Below are 25,875 nucleotides of genomic sequence, written 5' to 3'. Positions count from 1 at the left end.
GATAACTTGACCATTCAAATTAAGTTGTCTAAAGTATTATTTTTGTTCATAAATAAAAACATTTTAAATAGAGAAGATGCCTAACAAATGGGGTAACAGTACAGAAAATAGTTTCAGATAGCACAATACTTTTTTTTATCCTATAAAGTTGATCAATGGTGTGTTCAAGAATTCTTGAATCTATTTTTCCCCTTTTTTTTTACTTTAAAATTGAACATGTGCTCACAGATTTTTATCAACTTGGTAGGGATTTTAAGATTGTCTTGTTTAAAACCTCTCATTTGACTATAAGACCAGCAGAAAGTAGGTAATATCAAAAGTCATTCAGCAATGGATTCAGGACTGGAAACAAACTCTCCTAATTCCTGAGTCAAAGTTCTTTGAGAGCTAAGGATATGATAATGGTAATGTGGATCATCTGCTAAGCACTTTACCTTAAATTTGATACCAATGAGGGGCTTAAGTGGAACTGTGCCCTATAGTGTGGATCTTTTCCTGGAAAGGAGCATAAGAGAAATAAGATTGAGGAAAGTTTTCCCTTTGACTTGATACATCTGAGTGAACAGAAAAATGAGTTCTAAGAAAAATGGTGGCTCATTACAAAGGACTGAAAGCGCACACACTTACTTGTCTTTCATGAAGCAGGGGTAAGGAATTGCTTGAACCTGGACTGCTATTTCCTGGGAATTCCTTCCAGTCTGTAATTCAACAATGGCTCTTTCAATACTATCCTGTAAGTAAATAAAGGCTCTGCCATAGATCTGGTTAAGTGATGGAGAATTGTGTGGCCCTGGGGCCCAAATCTTGGTTCTAATGTTCCTCGTGGTCTGTGCAGTCTTGAGACTCATGCGGATGGTATATTTTACGATGGGAGGCAGAGAGACATTTCCAGAGTCATAGCCTCTGTGCTGGCTTCTGTTAGAAGGAAGCTTAAAAATAACACCTAAAAATAAAATGGCAACAGCAGAAAGGTTATTTTATGTTTGATGCTATTCTTTTTTGGAGGGTACACATAGGGGACAGCCAACCCCAGTCAATTGCATTAGTTATGGGATAGAAATCGAGGTTCCCAATTCACAGAAAAGACTGTTGACCGGAAGTGACTATCTCAGAGATTCAAAGTCAGAGTGTGAGAATATAATCACTAAGTGGCTGGATTGAATACATCATTCTAAGCCACTTACTGAAAAAAACATTTTAAAAAGGACTTTTAAAAGAATAATCTTGACTGACCATGAGGATGGATCCAACTTCACCCTAGAACTGTGTAATACTTTCCATATTTAACTTTAACTATGCCAACAAAATTAGACCTATGTTGAGACTCCTCCTACTTAGAAAAGAAGGTGGGTTGACTACATGAAAGGTTCTCTTTTCTAAGGACTTCAGAGGGGGCAATGACCCCTAGACTACTTTTTCTGAGTTCTGGATGAAAGACATGAGGGAAGAATTTGGCCAATTTTAGTACAAAGAGAATCTCAAACCCACTTACTTCCAAAGAGTTCATTGCTTTTGTAGAGACTTTTAGCCTCTCTCTCCATTTCATCTATAGTTTTTGCTGCCTGAATTCGATCATATAATACACAGGAAGAAATATTCACTGTCAGAGAAGATAGCGTGTTAAGTTGGTCAAAGATTTCAATGCTGTTCTCTAATTTCATCCTAAGAATGTCTAAAAAGAAAAACAAAACAGAGAAAACATTATTGTCTTGATTCTAGCAGTGATGAGACAAAATACTGACTTTTTTATAAATATTAAACATTAAACTAGATTATAAATAATTGGAGGTTGTAGAAGTTACTCTAAAAGTATCTGGTATTCTACACCTGAGAAAATGTGTCCGACTGTACAAATAAATATTCATTGACATGAATATTGAGTTAGCTACAAATTATATACAGTAAACACAGGTATAAAGAAAGAGACAGTATAATTGAGAATTGTATTCTACTAATGTTTTAATTAACCAATGCCTAATGAAGAATTTTTTAAAAATCTGTCAACATGTAGTGGGGAAGGAAACAATAAACTAGAGGTGAAAATTTAGAGTAAACTAAACAGAAATCTTTTGCACACTGAATATGAATGTAAGATTTTAGACAAAAGAAGTGCATGTAGAGTGTGCAGAACAAATAAACTCTACCATTAAATCAATTGTGCTATAGAAATATTTCAGGACTCTGAGAATCTATGCCACCTAGTTACAACTTTTTAATATTGTTTGATTTAAAATCTTATGTGCATTACCTCTACTGATAGTTGTATTAATCTAGTCAAAATGATCAAGATTTTATTTGAGGTAATTACTCTGGAAGAAAGAAGATCTGATTGCTGCTTAATATCATGACTCCTTTTGAGGAAATCAACAGAGACAAAGGATAAATATGACATTGCAAGTTAATAAATCATTTGGCCAATTAAATTTTCCCTATGACTTCATCATCTTGAATACCAAGTAAACTGTGAATATTATAAATCTTTATTCACAGAAACCAAATATATATATTTCATCGTCCAAAATAAGATTAAATTTCTTACAGAGGGCAACTTAAATATATTTCTCACTAGAATTTGAAGTAAATGTTCTCCTTTATACAGATTTTGGTGGGAGAGGGGTAAAATTGAGGTTGAAGAGTGGCCTCCAAAGGCTACTGGAAATCAATATGAAGCCAAAAGATTCTTTAGATGTGCTAGCAGGCAGAATCACAGAAGATGTGAGGCTCAGTGACCCCAAAATTTGAATTATAATATCTCTTAGCTTCTAAGTTACAAGCATAATTATACAAACATCAGTTTCACTGCTAAATTCACTTAAATCTTATTTTAAAAGCTAAGCCTCATCTCCTATTTCTAAAGTTGGGAATAATAAAATTAATATGGTAACTTTGTAGAATATTCCTGATATTTTGATTAAATGGTTCCTTACCCAAATGGTACTTGTAGAAAATAAATCCAGTAACACCATTCCTTAATTTTTGACTATTATAAATACACATAAATGATGTGAAATACAAATTTAGGCATAATTCTTCCCCACTGGTTTAAAACCTAAGTCACTTTTGTCCCAGCGGTTCCTGGGAGGAGGAGGGGCATTTGTTCTGCTGCTGCCAAATTCAGATGCTCTCAATTCCTTCCTCATACTTGTGGTTGCATAGCAACAGTGAAGCAGACATGGACGGAATTGGATGTCTTGCATCCCTTAGGTTGAAGGTGGGGATGTGGCAGAGGGAATGCATAAGTCCAGACAGCTTCCTGTGATCCTCTTCAACCTGCTCCTTTTAAATGACCTTGATAGGAAGGCCTAACCTCAAATACTGATTAAGTTTTATTTTCTTTTGTGTCTCTGCATTGTCTTTGTCTTGCTTGTGCTAACTCCGGAACCTCTTCCAGTTATATGCTAGATTTGTCAAAATGGTACTGGGGTCGGTGGAGATAAATGTTAAATGTTGTCAGAAATAAACCATTCCATCTTCCCCCATCCTTTCAAGGACTTGCTTTTCAACATGTTACCAAAAAAGCACCCCTTACCACTTGGAAATCTAGCAACCTACCTATAACTGAAGGAAAAACTGCATTGACATGAAGGATATTTCATTATAATTATTAGCTGCAGAAATTCACTATCTAAATATTGAAAAGATCATTCCTTCTTATAATTGTATTATTAACTAAGAAGAAGATGGATAACTAGAAACAAAATACAGAAGAGAAAGGAAAGACGTTCTAGTATGAGACAATGTTTTTTATATTTCTGGTATGATTGATGAAAAGAAGTTTCTGCGAATCTGAACTCACCAAGGTCATCTATCTGTTTCAATAGTTCAACAGCATCAAGTCCCACGGAGAATTTTACAAAAACTTGCACAAAAGGGTTCCGTAGAGTATTCTAACAAATAATAATAGGGAATTAATTTTAATACAAGAGGAAAACATATTTAATCAGTGTCTCTTTACTAACACCCACAGTGAAATGAAGTATACACCCCTGGGCATTAGTGATGAGCAATCTTGCAAACGCTTACAGACAAACCCTTGAGAGCAAAAAGATGTGTGGCTGGTAAAAACTTATAAGAATGGGCTTTCGCTGGTCTATAGACATGAATTGATTAATATGCTAACATGGCCAGAGATGGCCATAATTGTCAAAACTTGCCAATTATATTCAATGTAGTGTTCCTTTTTCCTAAAGCTATTTTATCTTTTTTTTTTTTCAACATACGCTATGCACGATTTCGGTAGTTCACTTGAAACAAAACAACTTTTAAGCATTGTGACGTCTATATAGAATTAAATGTGAAAACTGATATTGTATCCCAGTTCTTACATTTCCTAGCTGTGTGGCTTTCAGCAAGCATTTAGCCTATTGCAACTTCAAGTTACTTTTCTGCAAAGAAGGGTGAGTGACTCATTTCGTCAGAAGAGTCAAATGTAATTTATTAAAGGACTGCTTCACACTGTAATAAGGGCAAGAATATGAACATGGCAAAATAAATTGATCATCAAATTGTAAATGACATGGAAAGATGGAAAAACTCTAAAAAAACATCTTTTATTAAAATATAAAAAGCGTTTATAATTAGCTTCCAAATTAGGAGGCATAACTTCTACAACTGAAGGAGTACTACTAGCTAATACTTACTGAGGCTTTATTATATGCTGGGCACCATCTTATATGGTTTACCTTGATTTTCTTACTTATTTCTCAACAACACCTTGAAGTAAATACTATCGTAATTCCCAGTGAATACATGGCAAATCTAAGGCCTCTTTAGGCCTCCCAAAGGCACAAAAAAGTCCCCAAAATAATAAAGGCCATGGGGAAAATTGAGGGAGAAAACTCAACTGATTAAAGAAATGTTTGTTCATCTTATGTGCAAATTTGTGGTCTAATCTTTATGTGAGGTAGGCTCAGTAGTTTATTCCCCAAGAGACAGTTGGCACCAAATATCTTTCTTGCTACTATTTTACTAATATTAGTAAGATAATAAAAGTCTTACTAATATTATTACTCTAACTAATATTATTAACAAATAATTAAGAGTAATCACTATTACTTGAGCACATACATAACGGAATTAAATATAGTCTATCAATAGCTGCTGAGAATTCTAAGAGTAGTTGGTAGCAAGTAGACTAATGGTTATCACAGCTACACATTGATAACCTGAGCCCTTTAAAATCTGTTTACTGGGATTTAACTAATGCATCAGGGAAAATCAAAGCATTACTAATAGCAAAGCACTGAGCTGGTTGCAATTCAGAGATATTCACCAAACCCTATCTTCATTCTCCCATCAGTCCTTTTATGATCAATATCTCTCTACCAAATGTAATGCTATTTACAAATGCTTCCATACACAATCTCACTTGATCCTCATAAGTCTGTGAAGTAGTTATCAGTATACCCTTTTTAAAGGTTCATGAGCTGAAGCTCAGGTATTTTAAGGCATTTGCCTGAGTATTTACAGTGATAAAGTCAGGTCTCAGATTAAAGGCTTAAAATGTCTATTTTGTGCACCTTTGTAGATCTTGCTTTTTCCTCAGTTATTGAGAATAATTATTAATGTTGGCTTGGAACAGAATAAAGATACTTCCATTAGATGATGCTCTCTTTGTGAGCATGGTCAGAAAGTTTCTTCTTAACAAATTATTTGCACCTTTGGAATTATTATGCATAGAGCATATCCATTGGTAATTCATCACGTTAGCTAACAAAAGTTCCTTTAATAAAATGATGTGGGTTTTTTTTTTTTTCTGCTGTTCATTCAGCAGGAAAGAGAAAATTTCCACTTAGGAAAATATATATGTCAATAAAGTACTATCCAAGTAGCCTTTGTTACCTGAAACTCATTTGAAAATACCACATGAACCTGCTTAAAACTGGAGCCAAAATTTAATAGTAAATTGTGGAGAAGATGTTTGATGATAATTTTACTTTGTTTTTATGTTTATTAAATGTAGTAAATATCTATATCTATTTTAGAAATGTATTTCATCATCTATAATAAAATTCAAATTCTGATTGTACCTATGCAGTAATTCTTAGACAATTAAAGAACTAGTAAAGCTTATTTTAAGTGCAATTTTCTTGACCAAGTGGGTCTAGATTTCACTTCTTGAACATGATCATAAAGAAGAGTATTATTTGCAAATATATTCTAGGGCATCATCAGTGTTCAAGGTCTCTCAATTCTTCATCATAAAAGTCATTCTCTCTTGAAGCTCCTATGTTGTCATCATTCTTGCCAACTTTCTATTCTCCAGCTGATAACTGGGCAAATTCTGCTGCTTGATCTTTGGTTGCCAATAGTTCTGTTTGTGAGCAGAACACTTCCTCACATTATTTGCATCATCTTCAGAAGATCCTGCATCTTTTGCAAGAATTGCAAACTACATTTTGCAGTCAATAAGCATTGTATTTGCGTTCTATTGTAAAATTGTTAACCTAAACTAAAAAGATCATGAGTGGGACCTAAGTTTTGCAAGAGTTAATTCATTACAGCATTTTTTTTAAGGTACTAGTACTGTGGATTAAACCTGGGACCTTGTATGTAGGAATCTGGCTTTCCACCACTGAGCCACATCAGCTTCCCTGAGTTGGTTTTTTTTCATTTGTTTTGCTTGTTGTTTGTTTTTGTATCTTCAGGAGGCACCAGGAACTGAACCTGGGACCTCCTGTGTGGGAGGCAGGTGCTTAATGGCTTGAGCCACATCCATTCTCCCATGACACCATTTTTTTTCCAGTAATGATAACTTTTGCTTCCCTAAATAACCTTAAACTTAATACTCTCAGCTAGCTACTAAATGAGTAAAACTTGTGCACAATATGTTAGAATGAATGTGGGGTTTGATAACACATATGTGATATATTTCAACTAAATTTGGTGTTCTTCTCTAGAATATTACTAGTTTAAGAATTCTGTTTCAGTTAAAATAGAAAAGCATAATTTGAAGTGGAGAAATAAGTTAGAAAGTACATTTTAAGACAGTTTTATAGCATTTTACTTTGGACAATAAACTTGTATTGCTAGTTTTGTCTCCAAATCACCTTGTAAAATATCCTGTCTTTGCATTACAGACAGAGGAGCTGAAGTAGAAGAGGTGAGGCTGACTGCAAATGAGAAGGACTTATCTGTTATCCTGTCTCAGACAGGGTCTCTGGAGGACAGGTAATTCTAATCTATTGAATATAGAGTCTAAGTTATTATTTGCCCATTAAAATCTCAAAGAATTCTAATTCCTACTAAGGTAAATGGCAGAACATCTCATACCTGGAGCATTGGAATCGTCTGGTTTAGCAGATAGAAGGAATTCATGAAAAGTGGTGATTTATCCATCCACTCTTGAGATTTTTCTCTTAATTCTGCCAGCTGCCTCAGAGTTACATTAGACTTAAAGATGAAGAAACAAAACAGAATTGGTGTTATTATTTTTTTAATTTTTCAAAAAGACATTTTAAGGATGCTTTGTTACAGTACAATAAAAAACAGCTCTACAAGGTGGAGTTAGTAAAAATATGGTGAGAAATGTCACAAATTGCCAAAAGATTTAAATGGCAGGTTTATGGGATCAAGATCATTTATAAAATCTGGAGAATATAAGAGTTGCCTCATGCCCACAGTAAATTTACAGCCAAAATGAAGGCATGTCTTCTGGGGTTTGCACAAGTTCATTTTGACCAATGACTCTCTTCGCTTTACTACTGCTAAAATTTTCTAGCTCAAGAATAAAGGGAGAAGGACATTCTCATACATTGCTTGTGGGAATATATATGTTATACCCTTTTTTGAAATCAATCTGACAAATGCTATTGCAATAAAAGAAAATACAATATCCCTCAATTCCTCAACCCTGAACATGCATCTCATTAAAATAAAAATACGACCATGTAATAGTGATATAGGACTAATTTTTTTCCCCATGTTGTTATATTAGCAAAACAAAAACAAAACCTAGAAACCAAATGAATGCCTGATAAGATAGGATTGACTGAGTAAATTCCTTTCTATGAAAAATTATGCAAACTTTAAAAATAATGAATTAAGCTATACCAGTTGAAATGGAAGAATTTCCACAAGGTACTGTTTCATGAGAAAAGAAAAATGTAAAAAGGGATTATAATGTAATTCCACTTTTGTAATGCAAACAATGACCAAAAACTCTGCATATGAATGTTTATATTATAGAAACAATTATATTAATAATAATCTATAAAAGATTACAGGAATATGGGAAAAACACATCCTTGTCAAGACACGTGGATTTGCAGGTAGGAAGAGTGAGATTAAGAGGGGAGGAGAAGGGGAAAAGAGAACAAAGCACAAAAGAAAGAAAAAAAAAGATCACTCAAAAATAATCATATACATAATTTCACATAGAAGAGTATAGTAGAAAAAGCAAATAAAGTGTTAAAACACAAACAATAAAAACAAAGTATATTCTAGACATTGGTGATGACCTCACATCCCTTTTTATATAAACCTAAAAATAATGTCATATACACATATACTATAGTTTAGTGACCAAGCAACGGCAAAAAACTAACACAGGGATTTTATTTTACTTTCACTCTCTCATTTTAGAAGCATTAAGTTTATAAATCCAGTCATTAAGAACAACTTTCAGACTAAGAGGCAAATATTCTGCTTCAATTAGATAGAAGAGAAGTATAGTTATTATTGATAATGTTGTCTTTTTCTACATAGATTGTCAATATAAATAAAAGATGCTAAAATGTTTCACCCAAAAATGAAGTCACACATCTATACATTAGGTACTGTTATTGTTCAAACTAGTGTATTATGCCCCAATAGTATTTTTCTAGTGCTCAAATTTTTAAATACTTTGAAATTAGACCCCATTTTAAAAAACTTTTCTGCTTTTTGAGATAAATTGAAAAATCTAAGGTCTTCTATTAACCTCATTCTCAAGTGTCAATGTACTCCATTTCCTTCAAAGGGCTACCTCCTAATCTCTATTGCTTATAAACACACAGGGTACAAGTTGAGAATTACTAAGAGATTCAGAAAGCCAAGGTTAATAATAGACGAGATAATAAGTGAGAAAGCAGAGTCAACTGGAGTAAATTTGGAAGTTTGCTACTTTAAAAATCTTCTTAATACTCAAAATGGAAACTTTGAGTTACAACTGTCAAACCTTTTCCATTATCGCCTTTGTGACTGGGGTATATGGTGCATACAAAATCCTTCCCAACAACATAGGTTTCAAGAAAGCCCAAATCACAGGTCCAGCAGGCATGTTAATGATGTCTTTATAAAGAGAGAAGCAAAATGGCGCTGAAAGAAAAAATGTGAAATACAACTATTTAATATATGCATTTCAAATCCATTTCCTCATGTTAGATTGACACAGATTATTATTATTACACCCTAAAATGCATGCCCTAATACTTGCTGTATTATTAGCAGATGTGAGGTGTCTGATGTCACAGTAAGAAAGCATAGTAACAAATCTTTTGGTGTGTGAATGTTTATCTCAATAACTAACCCAGATAAGTGGTGGTAGTTTGCCAAGAAGAGAAAGGTAAAAAACCACACTTCAGAATTGCTTCCAACAAATCCATCTCGTTAGTATTTAATTTTAAAATTACACAAAACTCTGCTACTGGGATAGTACCTGATACATATGAGCTGTTCAATAAATGTTTGTTGAATGAATTGAAAGATGAATAAATGAGTCAATCCATTTTCTGTACTGAGTTTTATTTGGAAAGAGTTCAGGTGATCATATTTTCCATCTCAAAGTTTATAGATCAAGTAAATAGCATTGATGTACCACTAAAACTTTATCACTCTGCTGCATTCATGAAGCTCTGTCACATATAATATAATTTTTAACTCTAGAGAGTTAAGAAAAAAATATAGGCCAGAGAAGAGAAAAGCAGAGTTTTATATTATATACTGTTAAGGTAGGCCTAGTTATGATTCACAAATTTTATAAGGGGATAGACCTGCAGCAGACTGCCTGGGTTCAAACCACAGCTCTGATACTTCCAATTTGGGTAATGTTCACCAAGTTACTTAGCCTCCTTTGTCTCATTTTCCCTTCTGTGAAAAGGAGTAATATTAGTACTTTCCTCATAGGATTGTTGTAAAGAATAAATGAGTTAATATATGTAACATGCATGGCATGTAGTAAGCATTGTCTAGGTGTTTTCTATTTTTATTTTTGGGTAAAATTAGTATTTCATTTATTATGGAAAGCTAACATATAATAAATGTTGAAGTTAGAAGGTGACATTACCATGATTATTTTGAAGCATACTCACTGGTATTTGTGGGAATTCCATATTTTGAAGCAATTTGCTCTTTACTTAATTTGTAAGTCAAAAAATCCTTGGTGTGGTTGGCTTTTGGCTTTTGGGAAGAGGGCAGCATGGCAATTAAATATTCAGTGGTAATTCCTTGGGAGCACAATGCTTGGGAGATGGTGCTAAATGATCCTTGGGCTGAATTTATTCGGTTACTTTGGTACATTGCCTGTGAGACAAAAATCGGTGGTTTATTAATATTACATGAGCTATGGATGTCCCTAAAAACAATGTACAAAAAAACTGATAATACTTAGAGTATCTTTACAATTTCCATAATTCCTTTAAAATGTAGATTGCTAAATTTTACCAATTTAAGTGGCAAAAAATGTTGCCAGGTTTGGAGAGTTTTCCAGTAGGTGGTTTTTTTCAATTGACAAATTCATAGCTGAATGTATTATAACTAATCTTTGAGGAAAGTTAGCAAGATAAAGGAATTTTACAATAAGAACATTACTGAGTGACTTTGCTACCTGTGTTATAGGAATGCTTCTGGGCAGATGCATTTGTTTCAGGGATCTCATTTTGTCTAGCAGTGGTCCCGTGCCTGAAGCCATCTGTTTGAGAATCTCTTTTAGCTTTATGAAGAGTTCTATCATCTTTTCTACTGGCTTTTGATTTTCCTTAGGGAAAAACACCTAACAGAAACAGAATAAAAATAAATGGTTTATGTAGAGAAACTGGAACCCTCCTATATTGTTGGTGGGAATGTTAAAAAATGCAGCCCCTTGGGGAAACATTTTGGCACTAAATTAAACAAACATAAACTTACCATACAACCCAGAAATTCCATTCTCAGGTATCTACCCAAGAGAAATGAAAGCATATGTCCACTCAAAGATTTGTATGAGAATGTTCATAACAGTGTTATTCACAATAGCGAAAAAGTAGAAACAATCCAGGGGAATAGATAAACAAAATGTGATATAGCCATACGATGGGCTACCTTTTGGCAATAAAAAATGAAATCCCGAGACATGCTATTTGAATGAACCTCAAAAACTATGTTTTTATTATGCTGAATAAAAGATACCAGGCACAGAAAAGCACATATTGTATGATTCAGTTTATACGAAATGTCCAGAAAAGGCTAATCTATAGAGACAGAAAATAGATCAGAGTTTGTCTGGGGCTAGGGACTGACAGCTCTAGTGGCCCCAGCACTGAGTAGATGATGCGCATACAGTGGTGCACAAGTTTGCCTCCTCCCCACATTCATGGACCTTTGGTCCAGCAGGAGGAACAGCCATCAAACAAGACAGTCAACAAAAGTCTGGTGAGCAGGAGAGGATTGGGAGGGTTAAGCTAAGAAAGCTAAGTTCCAAGGCAGAACTCTAAAGGGTGGGAAAGAACAAATCATGGGAAGAAGAAGGATAGGAAAGTTCTAGGCTGGGAAAGAAAGCTATATGAGGGCCCTGAGAAGATGAATCTCTTGGCCTGCCTAAGGAAGACCAAGGCTACCATTAGGAGCACAAGATTCAGTTGGAGAGGTAGCCTTGTACTCACAGCTCCCGCACTGCTTAACCCATGCTCATGCAGACATAGCTGCCTCAACAGGTCAGCTGCTAATTACAATCAGCTCTTTCTAACTTAGAATCAACACTTCTATTTGTATTCTAATTCTGCTAAAATTCTAGGAGTTTCTAGGTTGATGTGAAATAAACTGACAGAGTGGGAAATGTTTTCATCATTTTTATTTGCAATACCTAAAAGAATTAGGAAAGATCTTCTGTTAAATGCACATATTTATTAGAATCACCAAGAAATGCTTTGTTTGATTTCTTCAAGTGTCTTGAAATAAAAATAAAAATTTTAAATGAACACAATTAGTAATTTTACTTCTTATGCATTTTCGGTTGTGGTTAATGTAAAATAACCATTCATTGGAGTTCAAGGGTATTTGCTAAGTTCTGCTATGGGTCAGGCAGGCCCTGTTCTAGACATTTGAAATATTTCAGTGAACAAAGAATCCTTGAGGAAGCTTATGTACTAGTAGGGGTAGACAGAAAATAATAAAAATGAAAACTGAATAAAATATATAGTATGCTGAAAGTGCAATTTAAAACTAATAATTTAGGGAAAGGGGATTTGACTCTCTTGCACCTGGGGTTGGTTCAATTTTAAATAGGGTGACATTTTATTTTATTTTATTATTTTAATTTATTTTATTTTGGGGGGGTGACAATTTAAATAGGCCTCATTTACAAGGTCAAGGTTTAGCTAAGATAAAAAGGCAGGCTAATTATGTGAGGGGTGCCTCTGGGAGTGTCCTTGGGCCTGGAGAGCAACCAAGTAGGAAATGAAATTTCAGAGAGAGGGAGGATTTGTGCAGATCATGAGGGTCCTATAGGACTTGGGTATTTACTTGAATAAAATGGGGAGTCATCGAAAGGTGTTGTGGAAAGTAGTGACAATCTGACTGAAGTTTGAAAAAGATCACTTAGACTTTTTATGGGGAGCTGGTAAATATAGGAGGACCAGGGTCAAGGCAGGGAAACCAGTTGGGGGCCATTACAGAAATAAAGGTTTGAGATGATATTGACTCAGAACAGGATCATTTATAACTAGTCCCAAAACATTTTCATCGCCATTGCTATAATTTCTCTACAACCTGAGTCAGCTCTGTAGTTTCTGTTTTTTCTTACTTTAAAGAGGGAAACATTTTTTCTGTGCTTGCAATAGCATAAATATTTTTACCCAAGCATAGATTTGAATGTACATAGGCATGAAAATTTTGTTTATATTTTCTTTCAGTTATTTATTATATAAGTTCTTGCAAAGCATTTAGTTATTGCAAGATGGAGTCATTGTTGATTTTAAGTGCAGATGATGGCCAATTGTTTGGTTCTACTAGAAAGAAATGATAGTCTTTATCTAAATTTGATGAAGGAAACATGATTTTTTTTTAAGAATGCTAAAAAACCCACCTTTCACTTAGAAAACAAAACAAAATTTTGTTCTAATTTTTTTATCCTACCAAATTAATACATATTCACTATGAAAATAATCATGACATTTGTATTTCATACTTTAGTATATATTAAATTCCTGGTCTTGAATACACAAACTGAGAATTAATAAGGCAATAATACCAGTTTCCTCATCTCTAAAATGACCAAATTGCAGTATATGATCTCTCGGGTCCCATTTAGCTCTAAAATAATGCTATGATTCCAAAAGCTATATAAATAGATCTCATTCCTAATGTTATCACAGAAAACACATTTGCAGTCAAACATTTTTATACTAAACCATAATATAAAAAAACCCCATCAACAGCAACTTACCTTGTATGTGAAGTTGTAAATGTCTAAATAATGCAAAAGAGTGAGTCCGATGAGGTAAGACTGGCGGGACCTCTCTGGAAGTGTCAGGTTGCAGAATTCCTCCATTGCATCTTCCTGTTTGACATTGGTGATATTAGCATCACAAGAACGCAGCCAGAAGATCCGAGAAATAATCTGCAAATTGGCAAAAGAAAAATGTTTTAGCTGTTAATCATTTGAGTCATCTGTCCATTTTGAGTGGCTTTTCCTTATATACTTAGACTTCATTAAAAATATGAAGAACCAAATAACTTTTTTTTGGGAAGCAGATGTGGCTCAGATGACTGGACTCCTCCCTACCACATGGGAGGTTACTGGTTCGGATCTCAGTGTCTCCTAAAGAAGGCAGAGAGCTGGTATGACAGGCAGGTACAGTGAGCTGATACAAGAGACACAAGAAGAAAAAACATAATGAGCAACACAGCAAAGCAGGGAGCAGAGGTTCCCAGTGCCTCTAAAGAAGACAGAAAGCTGACACAACAGGCAGGCGTGGCAAGCTGATACAACAAAATGACACAACAAGAGACACAGGAAGGAAAAACATAATGAGACAAAACTAAGCAGGCAGTGGGGGTGGTAAAGTGATTTGGCACTTCCCTCCCACATCAGAGGTCCCAGGTTCAGCTCTTAGTGCCTTTTAAAGAAACAAGGAAGATGAACAGACACAAAAAGTGCAAACAGCAAGGGAGTGGGAAGAAATAAATAAAATCTTTAAAAATAAAAAAGAATCAAATAATTTTTAGTTTAAAGCACTAATTACTATCAGTGAAGCTATATAGAATCCATACTTAACCAGAAAGCTTAAGAAAATAAGATGAGAAAAAGAGAGAGGGATGAGGCCAGGATGACACCAGATTTCTTGCCTAAACAACTGGATGAATGGAGGTACCAAGAAATATAATTGGTTTGGACTTAAGTTTGGGGAAACTATTACTGTAAGACTCATGCTACTTTTAAAATTTTACCCTTGGTTAATTCAAATTGCACTTCATTTTTATAGTCATTCTAAGTTATAATCCTATTCAATAAAGTCTGAGTCTAGAGATAAAAGGCAAAGAAAAGAAGCTGAAAATACTACCACACAATAACATGAATCAATAATCCTGCACAGAAATATTTGTGTGGAAAGTAAGGCATGAATGTAGGAAGTGAGACACTATCTTCGATGTTAATGAGTTGAAATAGAGGAAAAATTTATGAACTTAAAGACTGCAGAAAATGTTCTCCTTCCCCTTTCGCAAGTAATAAGTAGTTATACTTTCAATTTCCATGTGTTTATTGACCAAAGTAAGCCTACTCTTTCAATACCAAAAGCATGATTGGTGAAATTAGATCTTAGGATCAAATGATCAAAAGAAGAAGCCAAAGGGAAAAGGTGAATGGGTATGGTTTGCTAGAACAAGAGGCAAGAAAATGGAGGCTAAATGGTTTTAATTTTTGTTCGGGGGAACCAATGAGAATGACATGAATTCATCTAATTTTTTCCAAAGACAGCCTTTAAAGTTTTTTAAAAACTTTATCCCATATTGAAGAATAACTGGGGTGTGCTTAAAATAACACATGGTCACACATAAGTTTTGAATGGATGAGGTCTGAAGATCTGAAGCTCTTTTGGAAAATTTCTGTGACACTTTCAGACAATGGACTGGGAAATGGGATAAAACATAAAATATTTCAGGTGGAAAACCCTATTATCAGCCTATAAGGATAGGACAGTATGCATTTTCATACCCCAAAATGTTGACCATAACCAAAAACTTTGCTCAGACTTCCCTTGACCACATCTATTTTATATACTATGACTGTATATATTACTTGGGACTTTGAAAAAGTAAACAGGAGTATTCATTTTTATTTTAGTTTCAACAAATTGTAAATGGGTCTCTGTTTTTTTCCCAGTTAGGTTACTGAAATTAACTTTGATATCATCATAATAGTATGTGCAATTTTACCTCAGACAATGTGATTGTAGAGATAATATAAAGGACTATTGATGGCATCCGTAAAGAAAAGAAGAGAAAAAAGGAGGCAAGAAGTAGGGAAAAATAAAAGGAAAGGAACACACAATAACAAAATTCTTGTTTCACAGTTTCTCCTCTATCTACATCTAAGAATTAGGCCTCTAATTTTCTCATTTGTGTGGAAAATCCCCCAAATTTGCAAGCAATTTGTTTGTATTTTACTGATTAGTGCTCACCAAATACTAATTGCTATTTAAACCTTTAAAGCATGGATATAAATACAGACACATTCCACCCCACCTCAGCTCTCTTCTCAGGGATGGGAATAGCCAACAACTTGTCCACACTCGTGTTGGACATTCCTGTGGTTCTCCTCAGTTCTTCTTTCAGCTCCTCGACATTTTTAAACATTTCTATTAACTGACCTACAAGGAAAAGAAAAAACAACAACAAACAAACCCAAATGTTGGTTTCAATATAATTATTTTTGATCATACTAACATAATAAAACTTTCTAGACTAAAACATACATTCAACATACACGCCTTGTGTCAGAAACAGATGTCTTCCAGTTTTGGCAAATGTTGCATCTTTTGGGACCTATTTCTATCTGATTTAAACATGTTCCTATTATGATATCATTAACCCAAGGCAACAGATTGCTCTGCATTATAAATTTTTCTTAAATGTCTACGACTTAAGGTTGATTCAAGGAAAAATATGTTTTTTCCCAGACTTTGATGCCTTAATACACTAAAGGAGAGATCTCTACTTGACTTAAAATAGCACAGAAATTCAAAATACTTTTTAACCTGGAATGATAATATTGTCAATTTAGGACAAGGTTTGCCAAATCCACAACATAATGACACAGAACATTTTTCTTTAACTTTGCATGAAACAGTTTATAAAAGGTTTTCATAATGATTTCACTTTTAAATAGAATGTGTTTAACTCTACATACTCTTTTAGGACTGTAATTATAATTATTTCATATCTTGGTCATTTATTGCATAACAAGCAATTTTTAATTTTATTTTAGCAGATTGTAATCTCCATTCTGTAAATGCCTTTTAATTTTTTATAAGTATCCCTCTTTCAAATGTATCTTTTTTTATTTTTTGACCTAGTACCCTTCAAATTTTGCAGCTGCCTATTGACCAAAATTCTGAATGCATTTCATTTCAGTATTGAGGTATTATGCAAAGAAGAAATGTATTGCATGATACATCATGCTCAGAATACTAATAGAAAGTTCTGAATTGAGATTTCTGTAGACAGTACTACATCTTTTTTATTTTTTAAAACAGATTATTTTCATGGAAGAAAATAAATTTTCACCCTAGTTCTTGCAGCCAACCATTGAATGCACTTTAATATTTCAAAGAAACAAAAGGTGAATAGAGTAACTAGCCCAATATTTGAAGATTTTTTGCTGTGAATTCAAATTTCCCTGTTTCATTCCCTGCTCTCTGTGCATTTACTTTAGAAAAGTAACAATATTTGAAAGCTTCTGCTTTCTCACGTGTAAGGGCAGAAAGCAAAGCAGGTTTGGTTGGGAATTTCCAAACTGTTTTCTTAAACTGCGGCATGAAGAATCACATGCATTCTAATAAGACAGAATTTAAAGTATGGATGGGAAAACACCTGGTTTTTCAGAAGCTTCTGCACTGTTATTGACATGCAGCATGGCTTCTATGGTCGGCATTAGCCGTGTGATATTTTCCAAGTAATTCATTTGCAACGCCTCTTCTAGAAACCTAAGAGGAAACAGAAGAGAAAAAAAAAATTCAACCAGGCTCTTTGAGAAGACAAAGGAAAATGAAGACGACAATGGAAACACATACCGATCCATATTTAAATTAATTTTGCTGGGATCCCCAGTAAGCAAATCCCTTAATTTTTTAGATATGATATTGTCATGATACAGGAAGCCAATTGCTATGTCAGTGCTGAGTTCAGCTGCTTCAAGGAGTTGTACGTGAAATGCACTCTCTTCACACAGGTTTCCAAAGCTCATGTTTGAAAGCTGGCAACTTTTTTCTATTGAGTTGAAAGTTTCAGATTCACAAAGAAGTTCGGTCAAGTTTCGTAGTTGAGACAGCTTTCCGGATTGAGGGAAGAATGAGAAATATATTAGTTACATTATCCTAAATATTTAGTTGTTCATAATAAGCAATCAAAATCAATGTGTTTTTTTTAAATAAAATAATTTGCATGTGTTCAACTAGTTGGTATTTTGGCTTTTTTAACTTTTTTTTTTTTTTACTACAAAGCACTATGCACTTCCTTGCTACTATGTTTATTGAACTATGAGTTCATTGCTCCCTTAAGAATTTTCAACAATCTTTGGATCTATTAAACTTGTCTTCCCCAATTGTACTAATACCTTGTAGATTTACAGGTTAAATTAATCTAGTTTAGTTTTATCCAGTTAAATCACAAATGCTTCAATTGATTTTATAATTTAATTTATAATTTATTCCACATGTAAAGGCAGATTGCAAAGCAAGTTTGGTATGGTACTTCAAAATGTGTTTCTTAAAACTGCGGTGTGAGAGAATCGCAGGCATTCTAATAAAACAGCATTAAAACACCTGGCTTTTCAGAAGCTTTGGCTGTTATTGACATTATCTTCTGCCTTTTCTATAGCTATTGAGAGAAACCAGGTACTTTTGTTCTATGGAAATGCTTAGAAGGATTTAAAAAATCACACACACAAACACACCCCAGAAAAGCCACACCCAGAGGAAAAGAAGAAAAATGGAAATCAGCCAATTTACTATTCTGTCAACTCTATTCCTCTTTGCAATTCACATATCTGCCTGTTCTGAGGAGGACATATCCCCAAGTCATATATACTGGGAGGAAAAATATGCCTGTGGGAAAGTCAATTCGGTTGTGCTTGGAAGCTACCCTAGGGCAATTCCTTTTAAGAAGTCAAATGATTTGTAGCAATGTCTAAAGAAACAAATATATATGTCATTCATTGCAGTTGGGTTTCCAATCAGAAGTTAACATTCTGACAGAAGTGAAATATTTTATGATGCAGGCAAATGCTTAGGAATATTTTTCCATATGGCAGATGAGACAGGCACAATGATGTGTCTCTAGTGAGAAGTTTATAGTAACTACATGTAGGCAGTAACAATGAAACATTGATCATCTTAGATAGCATATACCTTTGGACTATTTTCCACTATATTTAATATTCTAATTGACTTCTGGCTTTGAACTATCTAAAATGGCTTCATATGTATTAAAATTACACTTACTAGTGTTATTTTTCTTTTTTAAAGATGTATTTATTTATTTATTTATTTCTCCCCCCTCCCTCCATTGTCTGCTCTCTGTGTCCATTTGCTGTGTGTTCTTCTTTGCCTGCTTGTATTCTCATTAGGCAACTCCAGGAACCAAATCTGGGACCTTCTGGAGTGGGAGAGAGGCAACCATTCTGTTGTGCCACCTTGGTTCCCTGATGTGCTGTGTCTCTTATTATTTCTCCTGTGTCACTTTTTGTTGCATCATCTTGCTGCACCAGCTCTCCACATAGGCCAGCACTTGTGAGTGGGGCAGCACTCCTGCACGGGGCAGTACTCCATGCAGGCCAACACTTGGCGCAGGCCAGTACTTCATATGGGCCAGCTCACCACATGGGTCAGCTTGCCTTCACCAGGAGGCCCTGGGCATTAAACCCTGGACTTCCTATATGGTAGATGGGAGCCCAATTGCTTGAGCCACTTGCACTTCCCAGTAGTCTTATTGCTATAAGAAATTTTCCATCTGTTCATAGAACCAATTGTTTTATGAACTGTAACAGCATGTTTGCCATCCCATTCCTTCCTTTGATTTTCCAAATTCTAGACATAACTTAACTTCCATGAATAGAGCCAGATCTCCATGCCATATCCTCCAGTGACGTATCGCCTGGTATTCTCTTAAATAAAAAGGGTAAACACTGGAGACCCAATACAGTTACTTTAATTCAGCTTTTGAGGGTGTAGTAAATGTGAATGAATTTTACTCAGGGGAGACAATTTTTTAATGGCAAGTTTGGAGTACATGTCTGGGAAACCAGTAAATGACCACAGGGTTTAATCTCGGTTTGATAAGAAAAAAGTTACAGAAGGAGAAGTTGGAAATTCAGCCTCCCTGCAAAGTAGGCCTGGTTCTCTGAAATAATAGTTCAATTCAGGGTCAGTAAAGTAGAATGCTCTTAGGGGCACATCCACCAAGAGCAATATTATGATCATTCAGTAGTCGTCTTAATTTATTACCGTCTTCTAAGAGCAATATAGACATTAAATTTTTTGGAACTTTGAGGTTCAGTAATAATGAACACAAATTCAGAGAATTGTGGTTCTCTCTTCAAAAAAGTTTGCCTCAACTCTAGATTGCAAATTTGAGAAAACCTTATGTAAAATCTTCCATTACTTTATCATGTCCCTAGACTACACAGTGAGCAAGAGTTCAGGCCTTAAACTGCACAATGACCCATAACTATTTCCAGCTGTGACTGAATTCCCTGTGCTTAATGACTCCCAAATACATCTGAATCAGAATTGTTAGCGAGCTTATAGTGAAGATTTTACAACATCCTGGACATAAAATGGTAAAACAGCAACAACCCTGGGCTCTTGATAGGGTAGGGGAGGTGGAAAGAGGCCTGTTTTAAAATCTTAAGGTATTACAGTAAAAACATCGCAGTATCCATATGTCTGCTCAGAGAAAGTCATTTTATGTATAGTTTCCCAATCAGGAATTAATCTTCTCACTAAAGGGACTGGAGAGGAGATAAATGGATGATGAAGAGAGGATAACACACAAAGGATCAAGAACAGAATGTTCAGGCTAGAACAGAGGGCTGGCAAACAATGGGAGAAGGCTCCAAAGAATGGCAGGCATATAGGAGGGCCTAAGCTGGATGGATCATACCTAACTCTTGCAATCAGGGTACCAATGACCAGGGTGGGCAAAGCAGGGAGGCAGAATTTTCTCTAGCTGTAAAACTCTAGGAATTTGTCTTCATGTTTTCACTGATATTTACTGAGGATAGACCTAGCTGTGTTCCTCATCAAGCTTGTGGTCTAGGACTGAATGGGTTCTGTCTACTGCAAATGTGCCCATGTTTGTAACAAATGACAATGTATTTTCTACTCCCAAGAGACAAGGGCTACAGTCTATTTCCACTACTGTGGATTCACCGTCTAACTCCCAAGGTGGACAATGTATTCAAAATGTGCACGCTGTTTTAAATTATCTTAGTTTTGTTTTGTTGGTGTAAATGATTGAGAATTTACCATTTCCATTTCCCTAGTGTAAGTATGTGCTTCCTGGTTACTTTGTAAGTTAACTACAATAATGAGTAATTGCTGAGGTAACACAATTGCATTGCCAGTGCTGTCGTTTAATACTCTCATTTGTTCATACACTCACGAGTCAAGCCATAACCTCCCGCCTACGTGCTAATATTTAGGGCTACCAGGATGAAGACATAATTGCTTCAGTTTGTCCTCTAGTGAGGGAAGTAGACTGAACATATACAATAAATTGTGTACGAAGTAATAAGTTTCAAAGCCAGAAATCTATCATCAGAGATTACTCTCCCTCACTGGGGACCTTAGTGTGTCAAAGCAACCTCCTCAATCACTCTTGGAGCTGTCTCTTCCTTCTGATTTTTGGACTGACACAGCTCAAGCCCTCATTGTTTCCTGTTTAGATTACTGCAAAAAAAAAAAAGCTTACTTGGCTTCCCTCCCATCTATCCTCCTTAATTCTCCTAGAGAGATCTCTTCCTAAAATGCAAGTTTATCCTTCAAATTCACAACTTTCAGGATCCAAATTCAAACTCCTTGACTAAGCATAAAGAGGCCTTGGGATCTGGGCCCAGCCTCCTCCTGCTGTCTGACCCTCAAACACTCTCTGCTCCAGCTGGATGCATGACTCTAGGTGACCCACACCTGTCATTCCAGTTCATGCCTCTGACTTCTTACAAATGCAGGTCCCTGTGCCTGGAATGTATGACTCCAATCTAATCCTACATGGCCTACAAGATCCCAAATAAATTTATCTCCATGAAGTTTCTTCTCTCCACCTCCATCCACTGCAATCTGAGTTAGATAACACACCTCCATGCACGCATCGTGCCCATCCACATACCACCACATTTATTTCATTATATTATAATTGTTGGTCTGTTCTTCCATCTCCTCCACTGGATTGATAATAAGCACTTTGAGCTTAGTGTTATGGGAACACAGATGATAGATGGAAAAAATAAATGGAAAACATTATAGATAAGCAGATTACAAAGTCATTAGCTGGGCTTAGAAACAGAAAAAAAGGGGATACCCTGATATTATAGGAATGACTTGTCCTTGAAGGATGAGTAGGAATTTTGCCAATGAAAACATAATTTCTTTCTCATTTGCACAAACAAATTAAGATAGTGCTAAATTAGGAACATTAGAAATTTTGATTCATGTAGAAGACTGGTGCGTAAATGTAGGTAATCTAACTAGCATATTTATTTGTAATATACATGGGCATAGTGGTTTGCGTGCCTGCTTAATTATCATGTTGACTCTGCAGCAAGTCATCTTGCTGGCCCTGAATAAGCCAGTGCTAATTTTACTTTGTCTCTGGTTACATAAATCCAATTAAATTGTTGTTCTTACCAGGGAAGCTGCTTTCAAAATTTAATATACTTATTTAAGAGATGAAGTGAATTTCATGATATAAGCATGAGTTAAACAAGGAATAATAAATAGGTAAATAAACATGAATTAATTCAGGCCAACTTCAGAATTTTAAATTTTAGGGGGTTTCTTTCCCCCCTTCCTTCAATATCATACACTTTAATATGATATAATAGTTCCCACTGCTGATGACAATATTAAAATAGGGCAAGTCAACTTTTGAGATTTTTGTACACTGTGAAGTCTGAAATATCAGCTCTCAAAATCCACTTTTATAGACTTAACAACTAAGAAGATTTCAAATGAGACATCATATCAGGAAGTCTATTTAAAATTATCAAGCTTAATGAGATAACTAATTATTAGCCATTATTTTATGTATTTGCATACTATAATTCCACTCTTACGTGTCACTTCATGCAGAGATCACCACAGAATAAAAACAAAATACCAGAATATGGCTCCAAAACGCTTTCATAGTCTGTCCCTAGCATTAATTTAGTGTCAAAATAGGACCACTATTTACAAAAACTTAAACTGGAAAACAAGCTTTATCCTGCCAAAGTATTACAGAACAAATTAAGGTTTATTTTTGCCTTTTGTGACTTACTTTTGATTTTAGGATCTCAGGAACTGGAGGAAGGTAATCCTCAAAGGAACCATTTCGAAGAAAAGATTTTTTAAATTGAATTGTGGACTGCAGGAGTCTTAGGTTTTCTGTTTAAAGGGAGGGAAAGGTTACTTATGTGAATCACAACATCATCCAGGAAATCCATTTGAAAGTACACCTTTATCCCAATTTATTACTAAGTTTTTACTAAGATAATAGTCTAGTTCAATCTAAATATAAAATGAGTGGAAATTTAACCTTTCTGTGAACCAAGGAGACTATAGAGTTCATTATTTTTAAAATATTCAGATATATTCTGCTTAGGGATAAAAATGTTTCTAGCAATGGTGCTGTATATTTTTGGCTCTTCAGGAACCAAATAGGTTTTATTTCTGCACTTTTGAATATACTATTAATTTGAAACGTTTTGGAGGAGGATAGGTTGTATAATCACTTTGATAAAAACACGCCCTTTTAACCTTGATTAATTCACACCTGATAAACAGAGTCCAGGCTTAAATATTTGCCATTCGCCTTTAAGTCTCAAAAAAGCTATTTTGGTGAAGAGAACGAGCGTGCATCTCCCAGAAAATGTGAGAAAATAGATATTTTCTCTTAAAACCAAAAAGAAAGGAAATATTTAATTAAATGCAATCTTCATGGTCACCTATGTAAGCAGAAAATTGAAAACAAAGGGTGTGAGGAAAGGAAGTAAAAATAGTCTTCCACAAAAAAATTCCTTTATGTCATTTACAGCTCCTTTTGGAACTCAGTATTAACATTCTTCACTACTAGCTGACAATTAAGGTTTTGCCAGGCATAGAAAGTATTATGAATGGATATGTGAGCCGCTAAGGACTCTGGATACTTGGAAGTTTGGTTAGGTGACAGTGAAGGTACTAGCAGCAGCAAGAGAAGTAACAATACAAAAATATGATTAAATATTCCTTTCATATATCAAATCATCAAACTCAAACTGATGCATATGGAAACCAAGGCTTTTTAAAGCCATCTTGAAAGATTTACTACTTTATAGGACAGAATTAGAAATCATAAACAATGCTTTGACTATTAAGAAGGCATTACCTTGGGATCCCCTGGCCACATTGTCAGTGATGTTCTTTATACACAGCAAGTAAGGAATATAAGGACTATCTCCTGTTATACTTAAGAGGGCATCTTCAAACTTTTCCAGAATTAGGAGCCTATAGAATTAGAAAATAACATATGGATTACACCATAAAAGGAAAGCAAAGACATTTTGTTGAGATTATTTTAGTCCCCTGGATTGTTTGGCACTGGTTGACCTGGGCTTTGAAATACCAAGAAAGTCTCATCAAGCCCAACTCCAGTTTATGGCAGCACTATTCTGATTTCTGTGCACAACTACCTTTTCCATGTACATTGTCTTTATATTTAATTATTTTCATATGCCATCCTAAGTGATATCAAGATCATTTCTAGGTACATACATTTATATGAAAACAAATATTTCTGGGCTAGGGCTGCCAGATAAAACACAAGACTCCCAGTTAAATTTGAGTTTCAGATAAAAAACAAATATTTTTTTAGTATAAGTAATTTTTAGTATAAGCGTTCAGTATAATAGTATTTAGTATAAGTAGCATGCATCCTGTATTTAATTTTTTTCTTGTTCTTTTTTTAAAATTTTTTCCCCTAAATTTAGCCATCCTACTTTAGTCCTCAGTTTCTTCTTTTGTCAAATGAGAGGTAGGAGGCTGCACAATCTGCTAGATTCCTTCTACTTATAACAATCCAGAGTTATATTTAAATTCATTTAAATGTGATTACAGAGAAATGGTGGAATCTAATTGACCAATTGAAGTTCCTTTTGTCTTTAAACAACGACTTCAGTGTTCTTAAGTTAACCCCTTTGTGATTTCTTTTTAAATTGACTGGCATAATCTAAGATTATTGAGGTATATGTATGTGAGTATGTGAGTCTGTGTTAAGTATGCACACTCACTTTAACTGTGAGGCTGCGTGGGTCCTCTACTTATTTTCTGTCTCCTTCCCTTAATGACTACTATCGAATTATACCATCAATAAGAAGAGAATAATTATCAGTGACTGATTTGGGGACCATCTGCTTTGAAATAAAATATGCAAAACACAAATTAACTAGTTCTATCAGATGTTTACCTTGGATTTGACTAAAATATTGGTGAGGGAGACTTATCCTGGCATATCTAGTAAATATGCAAGAAAATGTTTGCATTAGCATTATAGAAACCTCAGGTTGTTTAGATATAAGCTAACAACCTTGCATCCTTGAGGAGGTTTAACTAAAAAGAAAAAAAAAATCAACAGTAAGAAAAGTCTAATTTGGCAGTCAGAGCACAGCTTATTGGTCAGAATGCTGACCCTCATTTAAATATATTTCATAGTCTCAGTATTTTTAAAAAAGAATAGAGCCCATTTTCTTTTCTTCTCTCTTTTGTGTGTGTGTTTCCTTGGCCAGAGATCCTTGGTAATACAGTATTCAGTTATCTTACATCTTTGAGTTTTTAGACTGTTAGTCTCATTATTTGTCAAAGCTGCCTTGTAGGCAATCAATATCACTTATCAATTCACAAATGAAGCATAGGAGAATGCATTCTTAGACCAAATTTACTGGCCTAAATAAAAGAAACCATCTATCAAGGAAATTTCTAAATCACATTATAACTATTAAAAATCCAATGGGAGTGTGACAGATGACAAAACTAATCCTGCTAAATAGTTTAACCATATCTTATCAAGAATTAATTTTCATGAACTGTGGCACTATCCATGATATCTCTGAGTCAAGCAAAATCTGTGATCTAACAATGATCTATTGTAGTTTCAATCTACCTACTGTACTGTCTTAAGACAACAAAGCAAAACAAAATCCTGAGCAACCACTTTGGAATATACAATTGCTATTGGAATGTGGAGGAAAATTGG

At 34.7% G+C, this 25,875-nt stretch overlaps 1 protein-coding gene across 1 annotated transcript in view; it reads right to left on the bottom strand.

Moving 5' to 3' along the window:
• The window catches only part of ABCA12 (ATP binding cassette subfamily A member 12), a 116,181-nt gene that overhangs the window by 65,021 nt on the left and 25,285 nt on the right, over nt 1-25,875 (bottom strand). Inside the window, exons 6-18 of the mRNA XM_058299661.2 lie at nt 24,013-24,131; nt 22,927-23,033; nt 17,466-17,722; nt 17,266-17,378; nt 15,919-16,043; nt 13,619-13,792; nt 10,805-10,969; nt 10,290-10,500; nt 9,158-9,297; nt 7,273-7,392; nt 3,797-3,887; nt 1,493-1,672; nt 628-943 (exon numbers count right to left, since the gene is read on the bottom strand). Coding sequence (XP_058155644.2) covers nt 628-943; nt 1,493-1,672; nt 3,797-3,887; nt 7,273-7,392; nt 9,158-9,297; nt 10,290-10,500; nt 10,805-10,969; nt 13,619-13,792; nt 15,919-16,043; nt 17,266-17,378; nt 17,466-17,722; nt 22,927-23,033; nt 24,013-24,131 — 2,118 coding nt within the window. The remainder of the gene's footprint in view (nt 1-627; nt 944-1,492; nt 1,673-3,796; nt 3,888-7,272; nt 7,393-9,157; nt 9,298-10,289; nt 10,501-10,804; nt 10,970-13,618; nt 13,793-15,918; nt 16,044-17,265; nt 17,379-17,465; nt 17,723-22,926; nt 23,034-24,012; nt 24,132-25,875) is intronic.

The sequence above is a fragment of the Dasypus novemcinctus genome, chromosome 7 (assembly GCF_030445035.2).
Source record: "Dasypus novemcinctus isolate mDasNov1 chromosome 7, mDasNov1.1.hap2, whole genome shotgun sequence".
NCBI lineage: Eukaryota > Metazoa > Chordata > Mammalia > Cingulata > Dasypodidae > Dasypus > Dasypus novemcinctus.
The sequence above is the reverse complement of the archived record's forward strand: the minus strand, read 5'-3'. Positions and strand labels throughout refer to the sequence as shown.